The 19,033-nt window shown below is 49.3% G+C and overlaps 1 protein-coding gene across 2 annotated transcripts; it reads right to left on the reverse strand.

The window, feature by feature from the left end:
• Positions 1-778: 778 nt before the first annotated feature.
• On the reverse strand, positions 779-18,448 carry NOC4L (nucleolar complex associated 4 homolog). Of its 2 annotated transcripts, XM_005299531.5 has the most exons (16): positions 18,236-18,448; positions 17,127-17,247; positions 14,270-14,376; positions 13,701-13,808; positions 13,317-13,466; positions 12,564-12,663; positions 11,712-11,746; positions 11,578-11,628; positions 10,019-10,130; positions 9,109-9,169; positions 7,798-7,908; positions 6,236-6,399; positions 4,823-4,905; positions 3,658-3,771; positions 2,788-2,916; positions 779-2,183 (listed from the first exon to the last, which is right to left on the reverse strand). In XM_005299531.5, exons 1-15 carry the CDS (start codon positions 18,344-18,346, stop codon positions 2,800-2,802), a joined length of 1,545 nt encoding a protein of 514 aa, XP_005299588.2. In that variant the 5' UTR covers positions 18,347-18,448; the 3' UTR covers positions 779-2,183; positions 2,788-2,799. The 2 variants fall into 2 exon arrangements, with proteins under 2 accessions (XP_005299588.2, XP_042708498.2); XM_042852564.2 differs by having other exon boundaries at positions 779-2,916.
• Between the last annotated feature and the right edge of the window lie 585 nt (positions 18,449-19,033).

Raw genomic sequence — 19,033 nt, forward strand, 5'->3', positions numbered from 1 at the left:
GGGAGGCACAGCCTTCCCTACCCCGCCCTCCATACAGATTTGCAACCTCGATGAGGCCCTCAAGCCAAAAAGTTTGCCCACCCCGGCCTAAGAGCACTAGTCATGGACCAAGCCCCATTGTGCAAACATACAACCCCCCTCTCTTACAGACAGAGTTTTATGGCTAGAACAGTACTTAGAGTGGTATAGCTCATTCCTGCACAAGGGAATACGTTATATTAGTTTGAGGCACCTTTAGATCCACACTTGGGGTTATATCAGCATATCCCCCTCCCTCCCCCCATGTGTCAACCATGCCTAAATGTTCTGCACATAAAACACCTGCAGGTTTCTAATCTTACACAAAATTAACGAGAAGCAAAGCGTTTGGGGATGAGGATACAATCTGTTTTCCTTGCACCCTCCAGGGTTTGAAGTCACAGAAGTTGTATTACCAACGCTTACAAATAATGGCTCCCCTTTCATGTATTCTCACACCCAATGCTTGTGCATCTGGCAACTCTTATTCTTCTAGTCATCATTTGAAACTAGGGCCCCTCTCTAATTGATCACAAGATCTAACAGGAGAAGCCCAGTATTAGCATTGCAGTGAAATTCAAACGACTGCACCACGCTTCATATCTTCATGTACACACCAGTCAAGGCGATGTCCGGGTGAAGGCGAGAGACAAGGGGTCAGGCTCAGCAGCAAGGTCTCATGTTAACAGTGGTCGGTAACACTGAGGCAGGGTAACAAAGGTCACACATTTAAGGCAAAACATATCAAGGAGACGTTAGGTTAAAAATCCGACAAGTTTATTCAAGAACATCTTAGGTCCTTACAGGACTCCCATCACTGTTGTGTCTGGGCACCTCACAATCTTTAATGTACTGATCCTCACAACACCCCTGTGAGGTAGGGCAGTGCTATCACCCCCCTTTACAGATAAGGGGGAGAGGCACAGTGGGGGCTTGAACCCAGAACTCCTAAGTCACTGGATAATGTCACAAGCACTGCATCACCCTTCCACTGATATCAGAAGACGGGGAGCAGAGGGCAAGGAGACCAGCTGAGACCACATTCCTGCCTTTGCACGTGAGAAGCCAATAATGATGGCGGGCGCTTCCTAAGGACGTCAGGTGCCCAGCTCCTACTGAAATTCAACTGGAGTTCAGCACCTAATTCCCTAAACATCCCTTGACTATCCCAGCCAAATCCTTTGGAAGTTTATCTGAAGTGAAAACAGCAGAGGTGCTGGAGAGCAAACAACCCCAGGAGATGGGTTCAACACTGCACTCTGGGAAGTAGGATCACATCTTCCATAGCCACCGATAGAATTATCTAGTCAATTCCTTGTATGTGGCCCTTGGTAATTTGCTACTTGTTCCACACTTAGCTTGGAGAAACCGTAAAGCTGGTCAGTTAGAGGACACTATCATAGGATGCATTCTGTCCCAACTTATGCAGGAGCTTGAGATTTCTACCTCTGTCCTTCCACCCCTTGCCAAAATTAGCTCTCTCCCACCTTCTACCTGCTTCTTGCAGGAGATGGAGAAACATTTTCTGTTCAAATTGTTGCAAGACAGAGCTAAAAATTAACTGAGCAAGAGCAACTTGTTAAAGACCATTGGATCCCATTGATTTCAAAGAGACTACTCACATGCTTAACTTAAGCATGCGCGTAGCTGGATCTCCGGCTGTGCACTCAACATCTTGCAAGATTCAAGCACAAGTCAACAGCAAAGGAAATTTCTGCATCACTTCTGGAAATCCAAGCCTGGGACTTTATTCACCTAGCTTCATCAAACAGTGGAAAGACACGATTTAACTCCTGACTGGCATTCAGGCTTCCACTGGCTACGTTCCTCTTCCTCCAAGTTGTAAGTGGAACTATGTTTAACCAACTCTCAGCACTTGGGAAGATAATAAATACCTAGGATCAGCATGGCCTCCCACTGCAGTTTGACTGGGAATTTAGCCACAGTAATCCCCAAGAGTACGCTCATGTTCAAAGCAGGAGAGATTTAGCCTGTGGTAATGTTCTGCTAAGGCAACTTTGTACCAAGTGACTGACGTGTATGCAAGAATTTGGTCCCATCGCCACCATAGTAGATGGAGTTAGTTGGTGTCGTGTGTGAACAGCTGCTTTAGGAAATCGAGTCTGTTCTTCCAGCCTCTGCACGCAGGAGCCAAAACCCAGCACCTGTAAAAGTTTATAATACTTCTCCGATTAAACTAGTTTCTTATTAGCTGAAGTTTGTCAAATATATGTAGACGATAATGGCTGCAGTGTCATTCACCTGCAGCAGGACCAACTCCTGCACTACAAGAGTGGGGCCATCTCTGGAGTGAAACCCAGGCCGGACCCAGGTCTAATGGACTGAGAAGGCCCCCACACCTCCACCCCCCCAGATGCCAATGTGAGGAGTGTACTGCCAGAGTAGATCAGGTCCATCCAGCCCCGTATCCAAACAATGATGATAACCCACACCAGACACTTCATAGGAAGGTGAAAGAACCCAGCAGTGAACAATTATGGAATAACTGCCCATAGAGAAAGATGCTTTCTGACCCCAGGCAGGAGGTGAAGATAAAATGCAAAAGGGAGGCCAGTGAGAAACAAGGAATCTGTTAGGAGGAGGAGCAGCAGCAGCCCATTTGTGGATGCTGATGAAGATCACAGGAGCATCTCAACTAGTCCAACCATCAACTTGGATATTTCACAGCCAAACCTGAACGGAAATACTCATGAATCAGCTGGGTGTGTCTTCCACAGTCAGAGTCAGTCGTACAGAAACGTGTATTACCGAAAGGCAGCATCATTCCAGCGCAAAATGCTCCGCAAAGAGATCGTCCTTCTTGCCAAACAATCCTCTCACTTGTTCAAACTCCAGGGGCATGCTGGTGGCTTTTTTCTTTAGCTCTCTATCGAAAAGCTATTTAAACAAAGTCAAATGCAATTTGGGTTTCATTAGAACTCTGGAGCAAAAGGGGATTTTTTTTGGCTATACAAATTCCAGTCACGCAAGGCCAGACATTTATCCCCAGACCCAGAGCAGGAAAGGGGAAAGCCAGGGATTCTCGAGGCCTTTTTGGTTATGTGACAACAGGGGAAAAAAGAAACTGTTTTTAAAGGAGGCACCCCAGAAGCAGATGGAGGTTTAAGGGAGCTGCACCCTTTATCTCACCACACAAGGAACAAGGTGAAGGCAGCACCAAGCAATGCATGGAAAGCAAAATTCACCCCCAATGCAAAGGCCAGGCACTTAAGCCCTAACAAGGGGCTGATGTAGTGCTCAGAGCTCTGGGCAGCTCCTCTGCCTCACGGCGGCTGCAGCAGCGCGCTCCAATATGAGAAGGTGGGAGGGGGGAAATATTTTGACAGCTGGGATTTCTCCGGGACAGACTAGAGCTGGCAAATGAGTATTAAACTAGCAGCAAGTTGGCTGGTGTAATCAGGCCCTACTGCTGTCACAGCCTCCCAGTTTCTACTCCTACATCCCTCCCACCAGGCAGGCAGAGCAGAGTTTAGCGCCTCGCAGAGCCTGGCTACCAATTCAACCTGGACAGCAGGTGCTGCAGTTGAGCAGCCCACGGCTAGCCCCTGCAGGACGTGATCTAACCCGAGCCCCCACCCATGGTTAGTGTTCAAACACACACCCAGCGAACAACCCTACCTCGTAGGCAGATAGCTCCAGGAGCTCCGATATGTCATCCTCTAGTTCAGACAGCGACTGGTTCACAACGGCAGCTGCTTGGGCCACATCAGGGTGATAGTGGCTCTGAAGGGTCTGAAGCACCAAGAAGAACTAGGTACGTTCTATAATCAGGGGAGGGCGAGACAAGTCCATCGGGCTTCCCCACCCCCACTGCTGGCATCTGAACCTCTGCTGATCAGTTACAGCACCAGCTTCATCTGACTAAGGCCCACTTCCTCAAAGGTATTTAGGTGCCTAATGCCCATGGGAGTTAGGCACCCAAATACCATGGTGGATCGGGGCCTTATTGCCTGAGCAACCGTGATAGGTCTTGCTGCTCTTCCCACCTTCAGCATCGATGCGGAGCATCTAGAAATCCAGCCTCCTACCACCTGCCATGCGGTCAGCAGCCCTTTAATCCAGGGAGACCCTGCGTAGGGACACTGGTTAGCATTAGGCAGGGACTGACTGGAGAGAACTACAGGGCACTGCCTGTGTCCATCACAACCGAGGTCAGGCTCCCACAAACAGTTTCCTGCAGGCTTCCTCCCTTATGCAAAAGCCCGACGGAATTGAAACCGGAAATGATAACCTCGCTGTAGAGTTTTAGAGCCACCACACAGAATTTAATACTTTCTACCCGGCTAGAGAATCCCGCAGGAGGATTCAAAGAAAAGGGGGAAGGGGATAACCTTCTACAGATTTTCAGTTCCACAGAGCCCAACTGGATTCGTCCCAATTAAACTCCACAAGGGTTTTTAGTGGGATCATTTTTACCCCGGCCCTAAAGTCTTGCTTATTCAGTGCAGGATATTTGCTGCTCTCAGTACCATCCTCTGCAGCTAATTGCATGTTTCTGGTTGTGTGGCCAGACAGACTGGCACTCAAGGATCATTTCCTCCACAGAACTACAGCCCAGCTCTGGTGCATGTGAAATAATTTGCCTCTTGCCCTTCAGTTCCTATCGTCATGCAAGTAGGACACTGGCCAGGAAGTCAGCTCATTTCCAACCATGTTCCTTTAAGTGACACCTCCCACTGTAAGTCATGCAGTGAAGGGGGAGGGGGAGGGTGGGAAGTAAGCAAAGGGCGGGGGCATGAGGGGGCTCTGTGTCCTGCACAAGTCAGGTTATTGGAGGACTTACCTGTAGCTCCCACAGCGAGCTCTCCAAAGCCCTGCTCTCGGACGGCTCTTCCTCATCCATAATGTATGGATCTTCCGACAGAGCTGAGAGAGATTAATAGGAACATCTATAATGCACAACTAATAGCTTCCCTGTATGGGGATACATGCACCATCAGGGACACACGGCAGAAACAGAGAGCAATGGGCACAGCTAGACTGGGATAAGAAACCAAATCCAACACGCCTGTGGTTGAAGAATAAGCCTGCACTGACGTGACCTGGCAGACCTCAGGGTTGCTTGAACTCCAAACCGTGGCTAACTCTGCTGAATTGTAACAAGTCCAGGAGGTGACTGTGAGAACTGGAGGCAAGATGCCAGAATGGTTTGAAGTGAAGACAGGAGTCTCACACAGCCCCAGCTTGTCACTCATGTTGCTCAAAACCATCATCAACCAGTTCACAGAAAAGGCAATAAAGACACTGGAGGCTGTTAAGCCAACCTGGTGGGAGAAATACTGGGAACTAAGGAAAGACTGAGCATATTTATTCATATCCAAAACAAATGTCATTCTTTATATCGAACACAATAAAGTCTGCCCCAGGGCATCCAAGAAATAGATTAAAATGGCTTTAAACACCTAAAGACTTGAACATTTTCAAGTGACTAGTGATTCTGTGTGGCCAATTTGAAACCTGATGTCCAGAAAGTGCCAAGCAGCCACCTCTAAAAATCAGGCCCTTTAAAGCATCTCAACGTGGGCACCAAAAAGCACCAGCTGTGCGTCCACATATCCATCCACACAGACGTCCTCTGAAAGCATTTATTAGATGGACACCTAGAGAATGGCAGGTTTAGCAGCTAGATCTCAGCACAAGGGATCTACTTACCATGCCTTGCTCCAGATCCCTTTGGTTTCTAGATTTATTGGTTCTTTTAAAATATATTCTGGCACCACAGTGCGATTGGGTGTGTGTGTAACAGGGCATCTGGTGCGTGAATGTATCAATCCCTGAGCCCACTCAAACTGGGAGTTGGCATAGCAGGGCCACATGCCTGCCTCTAATCATGAGCCCTGCAGACATTTTCAAATAGGGCTTCCGGCCTCTAAGGCAGAGGAACAGATAGGGAGTCCTAGCATCAGAGAAGGACCTAGGAGGAGCTCTGTGCCTCTACTGGGTGGGATGACTGAGAGGAAGACACCAGCAAGAAGCATCAGCTGACTGGAGAGGACTGGGGAGCTTTGATAGATGGGCCATGAGGACTGTGAAATCCTGGAGACAAACAAGGGACACAGAGACTACTCTGAATCTTTGTTAATAAAACCCCAGGAAGGGACCCGGAGATGGGATTTCACCTTCCCCAGCTGGTGGATTGGCCCCTTTGTGAACACTTTGTAGAGCACTGCAAGCCCCCTCTCCGTTCCCCTATTACCTTCAGGCCCGCCGGGTCTGTGCACAAGAACCTTGCAAGCTGGGTGCCTCCGGAAAAGATTGCAGATGAAGGGAATGACCATGAGCAAAGCCTGGGGAGGAGCGGTGAGGGCCAACCTAGAAAGGCGCTTTATGAACGCTGCCACCAGGTACGCTGGCAAGTGCCTATTGGAAACAAGAGAGACCAAGAAGATATGCAAGTGTCAAAGCCTTAGCTAGCGTCTAGCAGGCGACTGCAGCATGTGGCTCCTAAAAATCGGATCCAGACACAACACAGGCAGTCGCTGACAGCACATCTTCATGCTGATGTGACCTTCTGGGACTGTCCAATGTAAAGATGTTTCAAGCAAAAAATGTAACCTTTTCTTTTAGCTTCTTTTAATTGGAGCCTGGCACCCAAGTTCCAGTGAAAGTCAATGAGTCGTGCACCACGTTGCCATCCACCGACGTTTGTGCTCCATGCCTAGAATCTCAAATTTCCCTGATCTTCGATAAAACTCTTGTCTGTCATCTCCCCCTCCCCCTAATCTTTTGATCTGCATCTGTGGCATCTCTTTATGGACATTTCCAACAGAGACTGACTCATAGCTTTGTATGTGGTAATTTGTACAGGCATTTGCTAATTTGTGAGTGCTTGACTTTGTAACCTCAATAATGTTCTTTAAATGAAGTTGTGTGTGTGTGTGTGTGTGTGTAATTGGTACATAGGCCATGGTGAAACATTTATGAAATATCTTTAGGACTACGGTGACTGTTCCAATTGTCAATGAAGACCAAACCCGTCTGCAATGCGTATATGACATTTTTCCTTATTTTTACTAACCAATTCCATTTTACTTCACCCATCAGCCAATCTAGGCACTTCCTCTGGGACAGGATAGCTAGGATTAACGATGATGAGTTACAGCTACTCAGTCTTGTGGCCTAATACACACAGAAATTCATACGGATTTTCTAGTGGTAAATCAAAAACTGTTACTCTTGGTGTATGTCATCGGTGCAGCAGTGATGGAAATATAGCCTCAAATTAGCAGGTTGTTTGTCTAGCTTATTCCTTCCATGCACTGAACTGACAGTGTTAAGACAGGCTGTTGAACCCCTTTGTATGAAAGGCCAGCAACTTCTCAATGGCTTTACCGCCTAAGGCCTGCAAAACCTTGCAAGTGCTCTGTAAGTTACTCTTGAATTGCACACTTGCTACTAAAGCCATAGAGAGAATGGTATTTGCTCACCACTTCCAGTTACTGGTTTAAATCGGGAGCCAGCTGAACTGAAGAGCAGCATAAGCACATAAGGGACTGCAGATAACATTCAGATACACAACCGCACTTTTACCCTTTTCATCTATTTAGGCATATGACAAATCTTCAAAAATTCAGCATGTGCAAAATGAGGGAACAAGACTAAGTTACGTTCTCAAGCCCAGTTTCCTATATGAGGCTAACAAGGCACAGCAAAATACATTCAATCAGCGCGCACAGGGGATTGTTCAAGGGCAGTCTCTGGTTGGACAGAAACGCAAGAGGAAAATAACTGGTCAAATATTATAAAAAGGGTACTTACGATGAAGACAAAAATAAATCCGCTAAATGGAAAAACCGGGCTCGGTACTTCACGTGGTATATGGAGGGGTCTAAGAGGCTGTACAGCTTTTTGTAAAAGTCGGGGTATTCCCTGTTAGAAAAAGCAAACAGATATGTGCAAATTCTTGATTTGTAAGTGACTTGGAGGCACACTGTCGCTTTGTGACGTTCCTTATACCCTAAACTCAGATCCTGTCCCTTCTCTAGGGCACCCTCATTTGGCCTCTTTCAACTGATCTCCAGATGGAGGCTCCTCTCCCCAGCCACCCAAAAAAAATGGTAAGGTGAGTTTTGTGCTTTTGGTAGGTGCTGCCCGGACAGCTTTGTCGCCTGGAGTTCTCATTGGCTTGAGCGAGCTCCACTGAAGTCAACGGCAAAGCTCCCATTGATGACAATGGCTCAGGATCACTGACAGAGGCAATGCAAGCTCCCACCCACGGCAAACATGACTTCACCTTTTCCTGGAGGGGCAATTAAGTTTTCATGCCCATTCACCCCTTGCCCACACTGCTGACAAGGCAATGGTGGGTTTTGCAACAGGGACCAGAGAAGTGGACTGAAATGCCCAAAGTCACCAAGGCTCAGATGTGAAGAAAGAGAGAGAGAAGTCGTAGAACAAAGGACGCCTCAAAAAGCAAAGTGAACTCATTCATGGAGCAGCAGGTGGTGGGGGTGGGGAGAGGTTGGCAGAAGGGCTGGTGCCTATTCAGAGGTGATTTACAACCATAGAGAAAGAGAAAATTCACCCCATCCTACAACGCACACAAGCATCTCGCCTCCTTTTCTCCCCCTCAGGGATCAAGTCACAACTGGGAGCTTTTCAGCTCAAACCCACACCATGAGTCCTGCTTCACTACCCGCTGTGAAATGTGTCCCAGATCTCTCTGATGCGAGCTACAACCAGCTCCAAGGGTGTGACCCAGGCCTTATGAAAACATATTACAATATCCTCTAGTAACAGCCCCAAATCCTGCAGCGTCCTTCTGAAAACTGCAGCGCTTTGCACAAGTGGGGCTAGATTTTCAAGGGCTCTGCACTCACCTGTTCAGAGGGGTTCAGTTTCCATTTAGGCATTTAAAGTAAGGCCCAGATTATCAAACGAGCCCAACCCCCAACGGGATGAACCCTAGTGCAGAAGCCTGCAGTACTTTGCTTTTTAATGAGGGAATTTTAGAGCACAGGGAACTGGGGAATCCATGTCAGTCCCTTTTATATATAAAGAAGGAACTGCAAAACTCTACTCAAACAAAACACTTTCCCCTTTAAACAAGATGATGGTTTTTTTACTTACAGGTTATGCTGATGAATCAGAACAAATAACCCATTTAAGGCTAGAAGACTGATGGCTCCACCTATAAAAGAGCGAAGTGGGATAGTAAGATCTAGCAAAGCTGACAGGTCATCACGGGTCTCTGTAGCAAACATTAACGGAAACAGACCCCGAAGGGACACAAAATTCAGAGCACTCGAAACTGAAGCAATTAACCTATGTGAAATCCCCCAGTGTAATGACGGGCTGTAAAATTCAAGGGATGTGAATTCAACTAAAGGCTTCCAGAGACTCACAAATCACTTAAAGAGCTTTTTCCTACTGACTGATTTTAGCTCTAGTTAAAAGGATACAGCCACAAAGAGAGAGGAGCTGAAAGAGGCACAGTAACGCTGGCCTAATCCCCCCCACGAGGACAATGTCTGGAGACAAAGAGATTGCCTTGGAATTAACAGTTCCGCAGGAAAGTGGTGCATCTTATATTTAAACACAGCTAAGTGGAAGCTTAGCTTGTTTCACAACAGCTTTGGTTGAACTCGATGGTTTAAGAGATCTTTCTGGTACACGCCTCAATCTAAAGCTCTGAGCAGAATCTTCTTGTGTACAAAGAACGGGAATAAAAAGTGATTTCTCAGAACCCCAACAGGTACTGGCAACCAATTTGGTTTATTTCTCTTTACCTCACTCTCAAGGATCCTGAAGTTTTATCTATTTTCCCTGCTTTCCTCAAAGTTGTTTCCCACCCTTCCAGCCAAACGCAACGCACCCCTACTGAATCAGCCAGATGGGTCCCTCTTTAAATCGTCCCCCAAACAGGCAGAGGGGATGCAGCTTTCTCAGCCCACCCATACCATACTGTAAACAAAGACACAGTAACACCATGGTCCTTTGTCATTCCCCAAGATTCACAGAAGTCTATTTCTCTACCCACCTATGTCATAGGCGACTGTCAGGAAGTCTATCATAAGGGTGGGTTCATTCAGGTGAGGCAGGATAGAGTCGTGCAAAATTACAAGAACCTTTTTGTAAAGGCCGGTGGGTAGCTGTGAAGGTGGAAACATCACATTAAACACTTGTTGCAGAGAAGAATTCAGAGAAGAGAAACAACACCTAATTAAAGACTAGAAGGGTTGACACAGAAAGAAAACTGGAAAGGGCTGGACAGATATAGCATAGTTCAGAGACAAAGGTCCCAATCCTGTGCCTGCAAAGACCCTCTGTGAAATCAATGAAGCTCTGTGCAGGGCTCTGTTCTCATAGACTGACTTGCCGGGTCAAGGCCCATAGCAGGATAGGAGAGCTGGCTTCCATTATTTTAAGGGTGTAGGTATCAAACAGGGAGATGAACTCTATAGAGTGACATGGGGCTGATATTAAGGAAATGAAAAACATTTTGGGTTTATGAGTGGGTGGGTAGAGCTATGCGAAAGAGATGGCCTCAATTCAGCATCTAAACCCAAATCACAATCAAAAGTAAATGTGTCTGCTCTTATCCAGTCCCCCAGGGCATCTGTTCACACCAACAGTGGCTGGAATTTGGGGGGCAAGTGATAAATGAAGGGGGGGGAGGTAGCTCCCTTTGATGGACACCAAGCCAGCCAGTTAGCTGTAAAATCCCTCTTGGCAGATGTTCTCTGCTTGCTTTACCCGTAAAGGGTTAAAAAGTCCCCCAGGTAAAGAAAAGGGAGTGGGCACCTGACCAAAAGAGCCAATCGGAAGGCTAGAACTTTTTTAAAATTGGGAAAGAAGCTTTCCCTTTGTGTCTCTTGTGGTTCTCCGAAAGAGGGGAACAGAGGGCAGCAAAAATGCTGTGTAAAGTTTAAACGAGGTGTGAAAAATCATCTTCCATACCTAGAAGGATTCATTGGGACAGGGAATGTTTAGATAGATGCAATCAGGTTTAGTTCTTTATTTTGGCTTGTGAATCAACTCTGTGCTAACCCCAGATGCTTTTGTTTGCTTGTAACCTTTAAGCTGAACCGCCAAGAAAGCTATTTTGGGTGATTAATTTTTGGAATTGCTCTTTAAAAATCTAGCAGAAGCCTAAGTTCCAAATGTATTTTCTTCCTTTTTGTTTTTAATAAAATTTATCTTTTTTAAGAACAGGATTGGATTTTTGGTGTTCTAACAGGTTTGTGCCAGCTGTTTGATTAGCTCATAACAACAGCTAATTTCCTTGTTTTCTTTCTCAAATCTTCCCCCTGGGTTCAAAGGAGTTTTTTTGCATTTGGGTGGTGGCAGCGTTTACCAAGCCAAGGTCAGAGAAAAGCTGTAACCTTGGGAGTTTAATACAAGCCTGAAGTGGCAAGTATTAATTTTTAAAATCCTTGCGGGCCCCCAACTTCTGCACTCAAAGTGCCAGAGTGGGGAATCAGCCTGTTAATCAGTGTGTTAAGTTGCGTGGACGATTTGAAGAAAATTCCAGGACCGTAATAGCAGCAAGAGTTAGATGAGGCTAGATTAAAGCAATGAAGGCCAGCTCACACTCACCTTGTGTTTAAGAAAGCCAAGCCACATCCTTTCAAAAGCCCTCTTATGCTCCTGAAAACAAAAATGCAAACACTGAGCTAAACATACTGATGAAGAGAAAGTTCAATTCTGCCAATTATCAAATGAAGTGTTACCTTTAGCTTTGATACCTTCCATTCTTCCTGGTTAGCTGTTTAAGGGAAAAAAGCAAGACAAATAGTTAACCTGAAATTACCAAAAAACTGACACCTTTCCACTGGCCCTTTTCAAATAGCTACACCGTAATTATTACAGTGAGCCAAGCACACCTGAGTTCAGTTTTATTTCAGGCTGAATCTACACGGAGCTGTGAAAATTTGAAAAGCTTTTCACTTCAGATAGCACTAGACCAATTGTTCTCATGCAGATTTAAACACAGAGGAGTTAAACAAGGTATGATTTTCTCATGTCATTGCAGTTTGATCAAAAATATAGAAGGAACAAACGTCTTAAAACTTCTGAGCTAATGAGAATCTAGGCTTGCCCAGACCATCTTGGTTAAAGTGCGATGGATGGAAAGGAGGAATAAATGCCAATTAAAGTGACCACAACCAACCATGGACACTTTGCCCAATTAAGCAGGTTTGGATGTTTCAAAGCTTTATAAAAGATCTCTCACTACGGCTCCCGCACACTATGGTTTGTCTTTCCTCAAGAGCATGACTCTCTATTAGCAGCTGGAGATGATGCCTCCATAAAACGTGATCCGGGGCAGCAGAGGAGGGTAGATCCTCAAAAGCAGTTTTAAAAAAGGACTGTAGACTGTTTTCTTTTTTAAATACACCCTCATGAGGGTGTAGAATACTTCATTTTAAAGTTCTGCACTGCAGAAGTTGGATTTTGTTACATTTGGTGTCATTCTAATCACATTAGCGAGTTCTAACAAGCAAACACTCTTAAGCATGCTTTCCCCCTCTACTCAGACGCCACCACATGAAGCTAATAGCAACACGACAAAATCCACTAACCTTGCTTTACCATGAAATTAACCACCTCATTCTCTTTGCTTGGCATGCTAATTGATGAAATGAGGGAAAAGACATTCTGCTGGTAAACTGGAAGCGGAACCTGGGGGCGGGGGAGAAGGGGAGCACATGAATAAGTAAGAGTTGCACAAAGGATGAGTGACTTGAACATTAGTCCATTTTACACGCGATGATAGCATTTAACTAGAAAAAACATTAAAACAAAGCTCTGGATGTTTGAATCAGAGACAAATCAACATTAGAATCATTCTTACAAACTCTCCCAGTCTCAAACTTTGCTGGTTTGTCTAATATAAAACCTCAGTCTGAACTAACCCTTGTTTTACGAAACAAAAACTTGGCTGCTGCTGATAGAAAAAACAAACCGACTGCGTTTGCCCAATAGAGAATGAAGCAAAAATCAAACCCTTCTATCTGAGCCCTCCAAATTGCTCAGGTTTGGCTCAATCAGAACGCAGTACCCAATCAAGGAGGTTTTGCAAAGGAATCCAGAAAAACATGCCTAGTTAAAATGAAGGACAGCGTTCTGTAAACCTAGCATACAAATAAAATAGGAAAGAGCTCATGGCACGCAAAGGAGCACACATCTCTCTCTAGCTCTCAGACACGAACACTGGGACCATGAAGGGCATTCCAGGTATGGTTGGAGAACCCCAGACCCTCACTTTGCCTACAAGCTGCAGCTTCCAAACTGAGGGATACCCAGACCCACTTCAACTATAATATTCAAAGCACCTCTTTTGTCTTCTGCATGACTTGTCCAATATTTTCAGCGACAGCCTTCATCACAAAGTACCGAATGTCATCATACTCCAGGTATTCTTGGAAACGTGAAATCAGGAGCGAAGAGTCCTCTTCACAAGGGATTAAGTTCTCCACAACTAACTAACAAAGGGTTTTGAAAAAAAGCAGCATGTCAATATCTATTATACACAAACACTAACAGAGATATTTTTGTTAGCCATGAGCTACCCCAGACCTCTGTTATCTCAGAAAACATCAGAAAGTCAGTGCCTAGTCTTCGATGGCATCTGAGGATGAACATATGTCCCCAATATCTAGGTTCTGTGCATGACACGGAATAGTTGACATCAACTACTTTGAAGTTTTGCCACTCACTTTTAAAAGCTCACGAGGGAAACTGAAACTCCCCTTCCATTCTGCTTTGACCAAAGGGTATTTCCCTTCCAACTCAACAAACTTCATGAGGGTAGCGAGTGATAATTCCTTTAAAGGAGACAAAAGAAAGATTAAAAAAAAACCCACAATAAATCTTAGAGATGTTCACTCTAGTCAGGATGAATAGGACACTAGGACAACAACAGAAGTCTCAGCTATATATGACAGCATTGGAGCTGCTATTTGAGGGAGGAAGGCAAGAGTCTTTATGCCAGCAGTGGGCAACCTGCGGCCCATCAGGGTAATCTGATTGCGGGCCGTGAGATATTTTGCTGACGTTGACCGTCTGCAGGCACAGGCCCCCGCAGCTCCCAGTGGCTGTTCCCGGCGAATGGGCGCTACAGGAAGCGGCGGGCAGCAGGTCCCTGGGGAGTCACCTATTGAAACAAATATCTTCCCCTGTGTTCACCTCAAAAGCATCCCGTCTAAGTATTGGCCCTACCTATTTTGCAAGTTCTGGAAGGGACACCCGGCACAAGGCAGCATATTATTAAACTAACAAAACTTACCTTGACCTGAAAAGACTCATGGCCCATCAGCTCCACCAAGCAGTTGACACAACTGTTATAACGATGCCTCATCCATATTTTGTACTTGTCTTCTGCACTGTAGTTATCTGAAGGACAAAATGCAAAGAGAGAGGCTTCTGAATGCCCACGGGCATGACTGAAATGGAGCAAATCAGAGAAGTTAATGTGGTTTCTGACAGTCCTGCTCAGGGAGGGAAGCAGTCTAAGGATTACAGCTGGAAACAGGCATTACAAGGCATGTTCCGTCCTTTGTTCAGGAACTAACTCAATCAGTGAACTTAGGCAAGTTACAACCCCCATAGGCCTCAATTTATCCATTTGTAAAACACAAATCTCTGGCATCTTCTATCTGAGGCTCTCAAAGTGCATTAATGTTAAGCCTCAATCTACGCTGTGGGATAAGGAGGCCTTATCCCCATTTTAGTTAGCAAGCTGCCGTGCAGACAGGGGAAGTGACCTGCCCAAGGTCGCACAGGGAAGTCTGTGGCAGACCAGGGAACAGAATCCAGATCTCCTGGCTCCAAGTCAGGCGCTTTTGTTACAAGCTCATCCTTTCCAAATGGTGACTAAGGGCTTGGCTACACTTGCAGATGTAGAGTGCTGGGAGTTAAACCAGACTTCGGAGACCGCACAAGGGAAAACGCTGCCGTGTTTACGCTGTCAGCTGCAAGCACACTGGCGTGGCCACATTAGCAGCTCTTGCAACGCCAGCGTGCAAGTGGCTGCAATGTGCTTTTCAAATGGGGGAGGAGGGTGGAGTGTGACAGGGAGTGTGTGGTGTGTATGTGGGGGGAGAGACTGTGTGTTTTGGGGGGCTGAGAGCATGTCAGTATGCTGTCTTGTACATTCAGACAGCAGCAGCAGACTACTCCCCTCCCTCCCCCCCCCCCCCCCCCACACTAATGGTTTGCTTTGTCCTGGAGCGGATAAGCATGTTGGCTGTCAGAAACGGAGCTTTGAAGTGGATATCCGCATGCCTGCAGCTGATTTCAAAACAATGAGAAAAGTGGCCACTTGACTTCAGGGGATTATGGGACGTTCCAGAGGCCAATCACAGCGCAGTAATGCAACACCTCGTCCACACTGACATCTGGGCGTTTCAGCCGGGGTGCAGCAAGCTTTATGCTTCTCCTGGAGGTGAATTACCAGGAGCGCTCCAGCTACAGAGTCCAGGCGCTCTATGTGCCTTAACAGTGTGGACACCTCAGGAGTTAGGGAGCCTGGGGCTGCTTTAATGCGCTCTAACTTGCAAGTGTAGCCAAGCCCTATAGGACTTATTCTTTACTGATATCCGGTACTGATTTCACTATAGCACAAGCCTGCACAACTCGTAAAGCGGTGAGGGCCATGTTACTCCAAAGAAAACAGCTGAGGGCCGACCCTCCCCTCCCCCCAGCGCCACCGAAACAACTCCCCGCCCCCCAGCGCCGCCTGCCCGCTCAGTTCGTCATCCCCCCATGAAATAAGGGGAGGGGAAAAAGGGGACAGTTTGAAGGGATTTTCCGGGGCTATGAACTAAGCCGGGGAGGTGAAAGGGGGGAAGTGTGAAGGGACTGGATGTGACTATCCAACACACAAACACAGGGGCAGCAGGGAGCCCGGGAGGAGGGGGAGGAGACAGTGTGATAGGGGCCGGGGAGGGGGAAGGTCCCTGGACCAGGGAAGGGGGCAGCAGTTGGGGCATGGCAGGTGCAAAACACACACACACAACCCCTCTCCTCCAGGGATGTCCTGGCTGCCCACAGACAATTCACACACCCCCCCCATCCACTACAGAGGCTGACCTGGGAGCAACCAGCGCAGCCGCCCCGCCCCTAACCGAAGAGGGAATTTGGGGGGGGGGGAGGGTCTTGGCCCAGTCCCCCCCAAGCTGCAGCTCGAGCCCAGGCTGGGTGCCTCTCCCCTCGCTCAGCACTTACCGGCTCTGCTCCCTGTCCCCTGACTGCTCCGATCCCTCTCCACACCCCCGCCCCCTGACAGCCCCCCCCGAACTCCCGACCCATCCAACCCTCCCCCTGCTCCCTGACTGCCCCCCGGGACTTCTCTTACCACCATGCCGCTCCAGCCGCTGGCTCCACGTGGAGCACACAACCCCTCCCCCACAGAGTGCTGCGACGGGACGCTGAGGCGGGGGAGGAGGGGAGTGGGAGAGGGACTCTGCCTGCTGGAGGCCAATGGAAGCAGCTAAATAAGGCCCACGTGCTGCATTCTGCGTGAGGGGAAGGGAGGAAAAATCCCAGATGGTTGCAGCGGCCCTGGGCGAACCCGACAGCCCCATCCCGCCCTTGCCCGCGGGCCGCATGTTGTGCAGGCCTGCTATAGCGATTTAGAAACAGACCCTGTTAAATCAGTGCAGCCCCCCTATAATGAATGCAGTTGGGCTAGTGCTGATATCAGTGTGGTAGGACCATGTCCACACTAGGGAGTTGTACTGGTTTAATGATTTTTGTTTCTAAGGCTTGGTCTACACTTGACAATTACATTGGTATAGCTATGTAAAGTCAGGGGTGTGAAAAAACCAAATCTTTGTTGACGCAGCTAGTGCTGCTGGGGAGATGGTGTTTCCTGCGCCGTAAGCTGCATCTACACTACGGGGCTAAGCCAGCATAGGCTGTGTCGTGTAGACATTCCCTAGTTAAACGGGTACAAGATGCCATGTAGACCAGGCTTTACCAGTCCCTCTCGCCCTCAGGGATGTTGGGAGATTTAACCTGCTCTGATGAAAGTGTAAATGATGGAGGCCGCTAGGGGATAATGGCAGGAACTGGGGCCACACAAGCACGTGGCCAGGGTTTTCAAAGAGCCGCAGAGACCAGGCAAGCAGCCACTCGCTTACCTGGGAGAGAGGTCTCTTCTCCCGGCAGCTGGCCTACGAACAGCTCTCCCCGCTCCAGCAGCGCCCCGAACAGCCGGCTGCAGGTTCTGATGGCACAAAGGACGACGTCCTCCTCATCCGCCTGGGGGAGAGCAGCAAGGTCAGAGAGCTGGTCCACAGGGAGACAGATGGGGGCTCAAGGGGGAGGCGACGACAGCAGGAAACCTTCCCATCGGGGCGGACCTGGCTTGTCCACAGGAACCCCCTGGAATGGCTGTCTGCAAAGCCCCCCCCCCCATGCCTCCAACATCACCCCCCACTGCCACCCTCACCAGCCCCCCCAATTGCCCCTGCCCCCATTGCCACTGACTCCTAGTCCCACCCCCTCCAACTGCCCCTCACCCCCATCCCACCCCAGTCAGTCCCCCACTCTCCCTTACCAGACCCCACCACCATTGCAACCTCCCCCCAGGTCCCCTCACCGTCCCTCAATTTCTACTGACCCCCAGTCCCTTGCCTCAGCTCCCCCCCCCCCGCTACGAACCCCCGGACTCCTGCCCCAACCCACCGCTACCTACTCCCAGCCCCCCCCCCCACTACTGACCCCCAGTCCCCTGCCCCAGCTCCCAACCCCCGGACTCCTGCCCCAACCCACCGCTACCTACCCCCAGCTTCCCACCCCCCCCGCTACTGACCCCCAGTCCCCTGCCCCAGCTCCCCGCCCCGAACTACCAACCCCCGGACTCCTGCCCCAACCCACCGCTACCTACTCCCAGCTCCCCCCCCCCCACTACTGACCCCCAGTCCCCTGCCCCAGCTCCCAACCCCCGGACTCCTGCCCCAACCCACCACTACCTATCCCCAGCTTCCCGCCCCCCCGCTACTGACCCCCAGTCCCCTGCCCGTTTCCCCCCCCCTCCCTCCCGCTCCCGACCCCCAGTCCCCTCCGCCGGCTCCCCGCCTCCGCTCCCGACCCCCAGTCCTAGCTCCCTCCCCCCCGCTACCGACCCCCGGACTCCTGCCCCAACCCACCGCTACCTACCCCCCAGCTCCCCCCCCCCCGCTCCTGACCCCCAGTCCCTTGCCCCACTCCCAAACCCCCAGCTTCCCTCCCCGCGGCCCCCGCTCGCCTGCAGCAGCTCCAGGATCTCGAAGACGCGGTTGGCGCTGCCCCGGCTCCGCAGCACCGACTCCAGGCTGGAGGCCAGCGCGGCGGCCGCGCTCTGCCCGGGCTGCGCCATGTCGGGGCCGCCCCACGTGTGCGGACGGAGCAGCCGGCCGGGCTCGGCCCGCCCCTGGCGGCAGCAAGAAGAGGCGCAGCCCGGCGGAGCCGAGTCCCCGCCCCGAACTAAGGCGGACCACGGCCAGCGCAGGTCCCCCCACCCCCCGTGGCAGCAGCCCCCCCCTTGCACACCCCATGGCAGCAGCCCGCACCCCCCCCTGCACCCCACGCCACATAGCAGCAGCCCCCCCTTGCATCTCGCACACCCCACCCCACATGGCAGCAGCCCCCCCGTGCATCTCGCACACCCCACCCCACATGGCAGCAGCCCCCCCGTGCATCTCGCACACCCCACCCCACATGGCAGCAGTCGACACCTCCCCTGTACCCTGAGCCACATGGCAGCCGCCCCCATGCCCCTGCACCCCCGGAACCAGGACCAGGTGGCAGCAGCTCCCATCACAGCTGCAAACAGTCATGATTTTCTCATGATAATTATTGTCCTGAAAGCCCCAGCTCCTGGAATCAATCCTCTCCATGCATGTAAACATCCTAATTGGGATTATAAACATTAGTGTTAATTCTGCCAGTGCGAATTAACATTTAAAAATACAGGCAAATCCATGGACAAAAATGTCCTTTTCCACCACAAGAGCAAATTACTAGCAGTCAGTGTTAGTTACCAGTACTTTTAACAGCCAATGCC

Source organism: Chrysemys picta, chromosome 15 (assembly GCF_011386835.1).
Source record: "Chrysemys picta bellii isolate R12L10 chromosome 15, ASM1138683v2, whole genome shotgun sequence".
Taxonomy (NCBI): domain Eukaryota; kingdom Metazoa; phylum Chordata; order Testudines; family Emydidae; genus Chrysemys; species Chrysemys picta.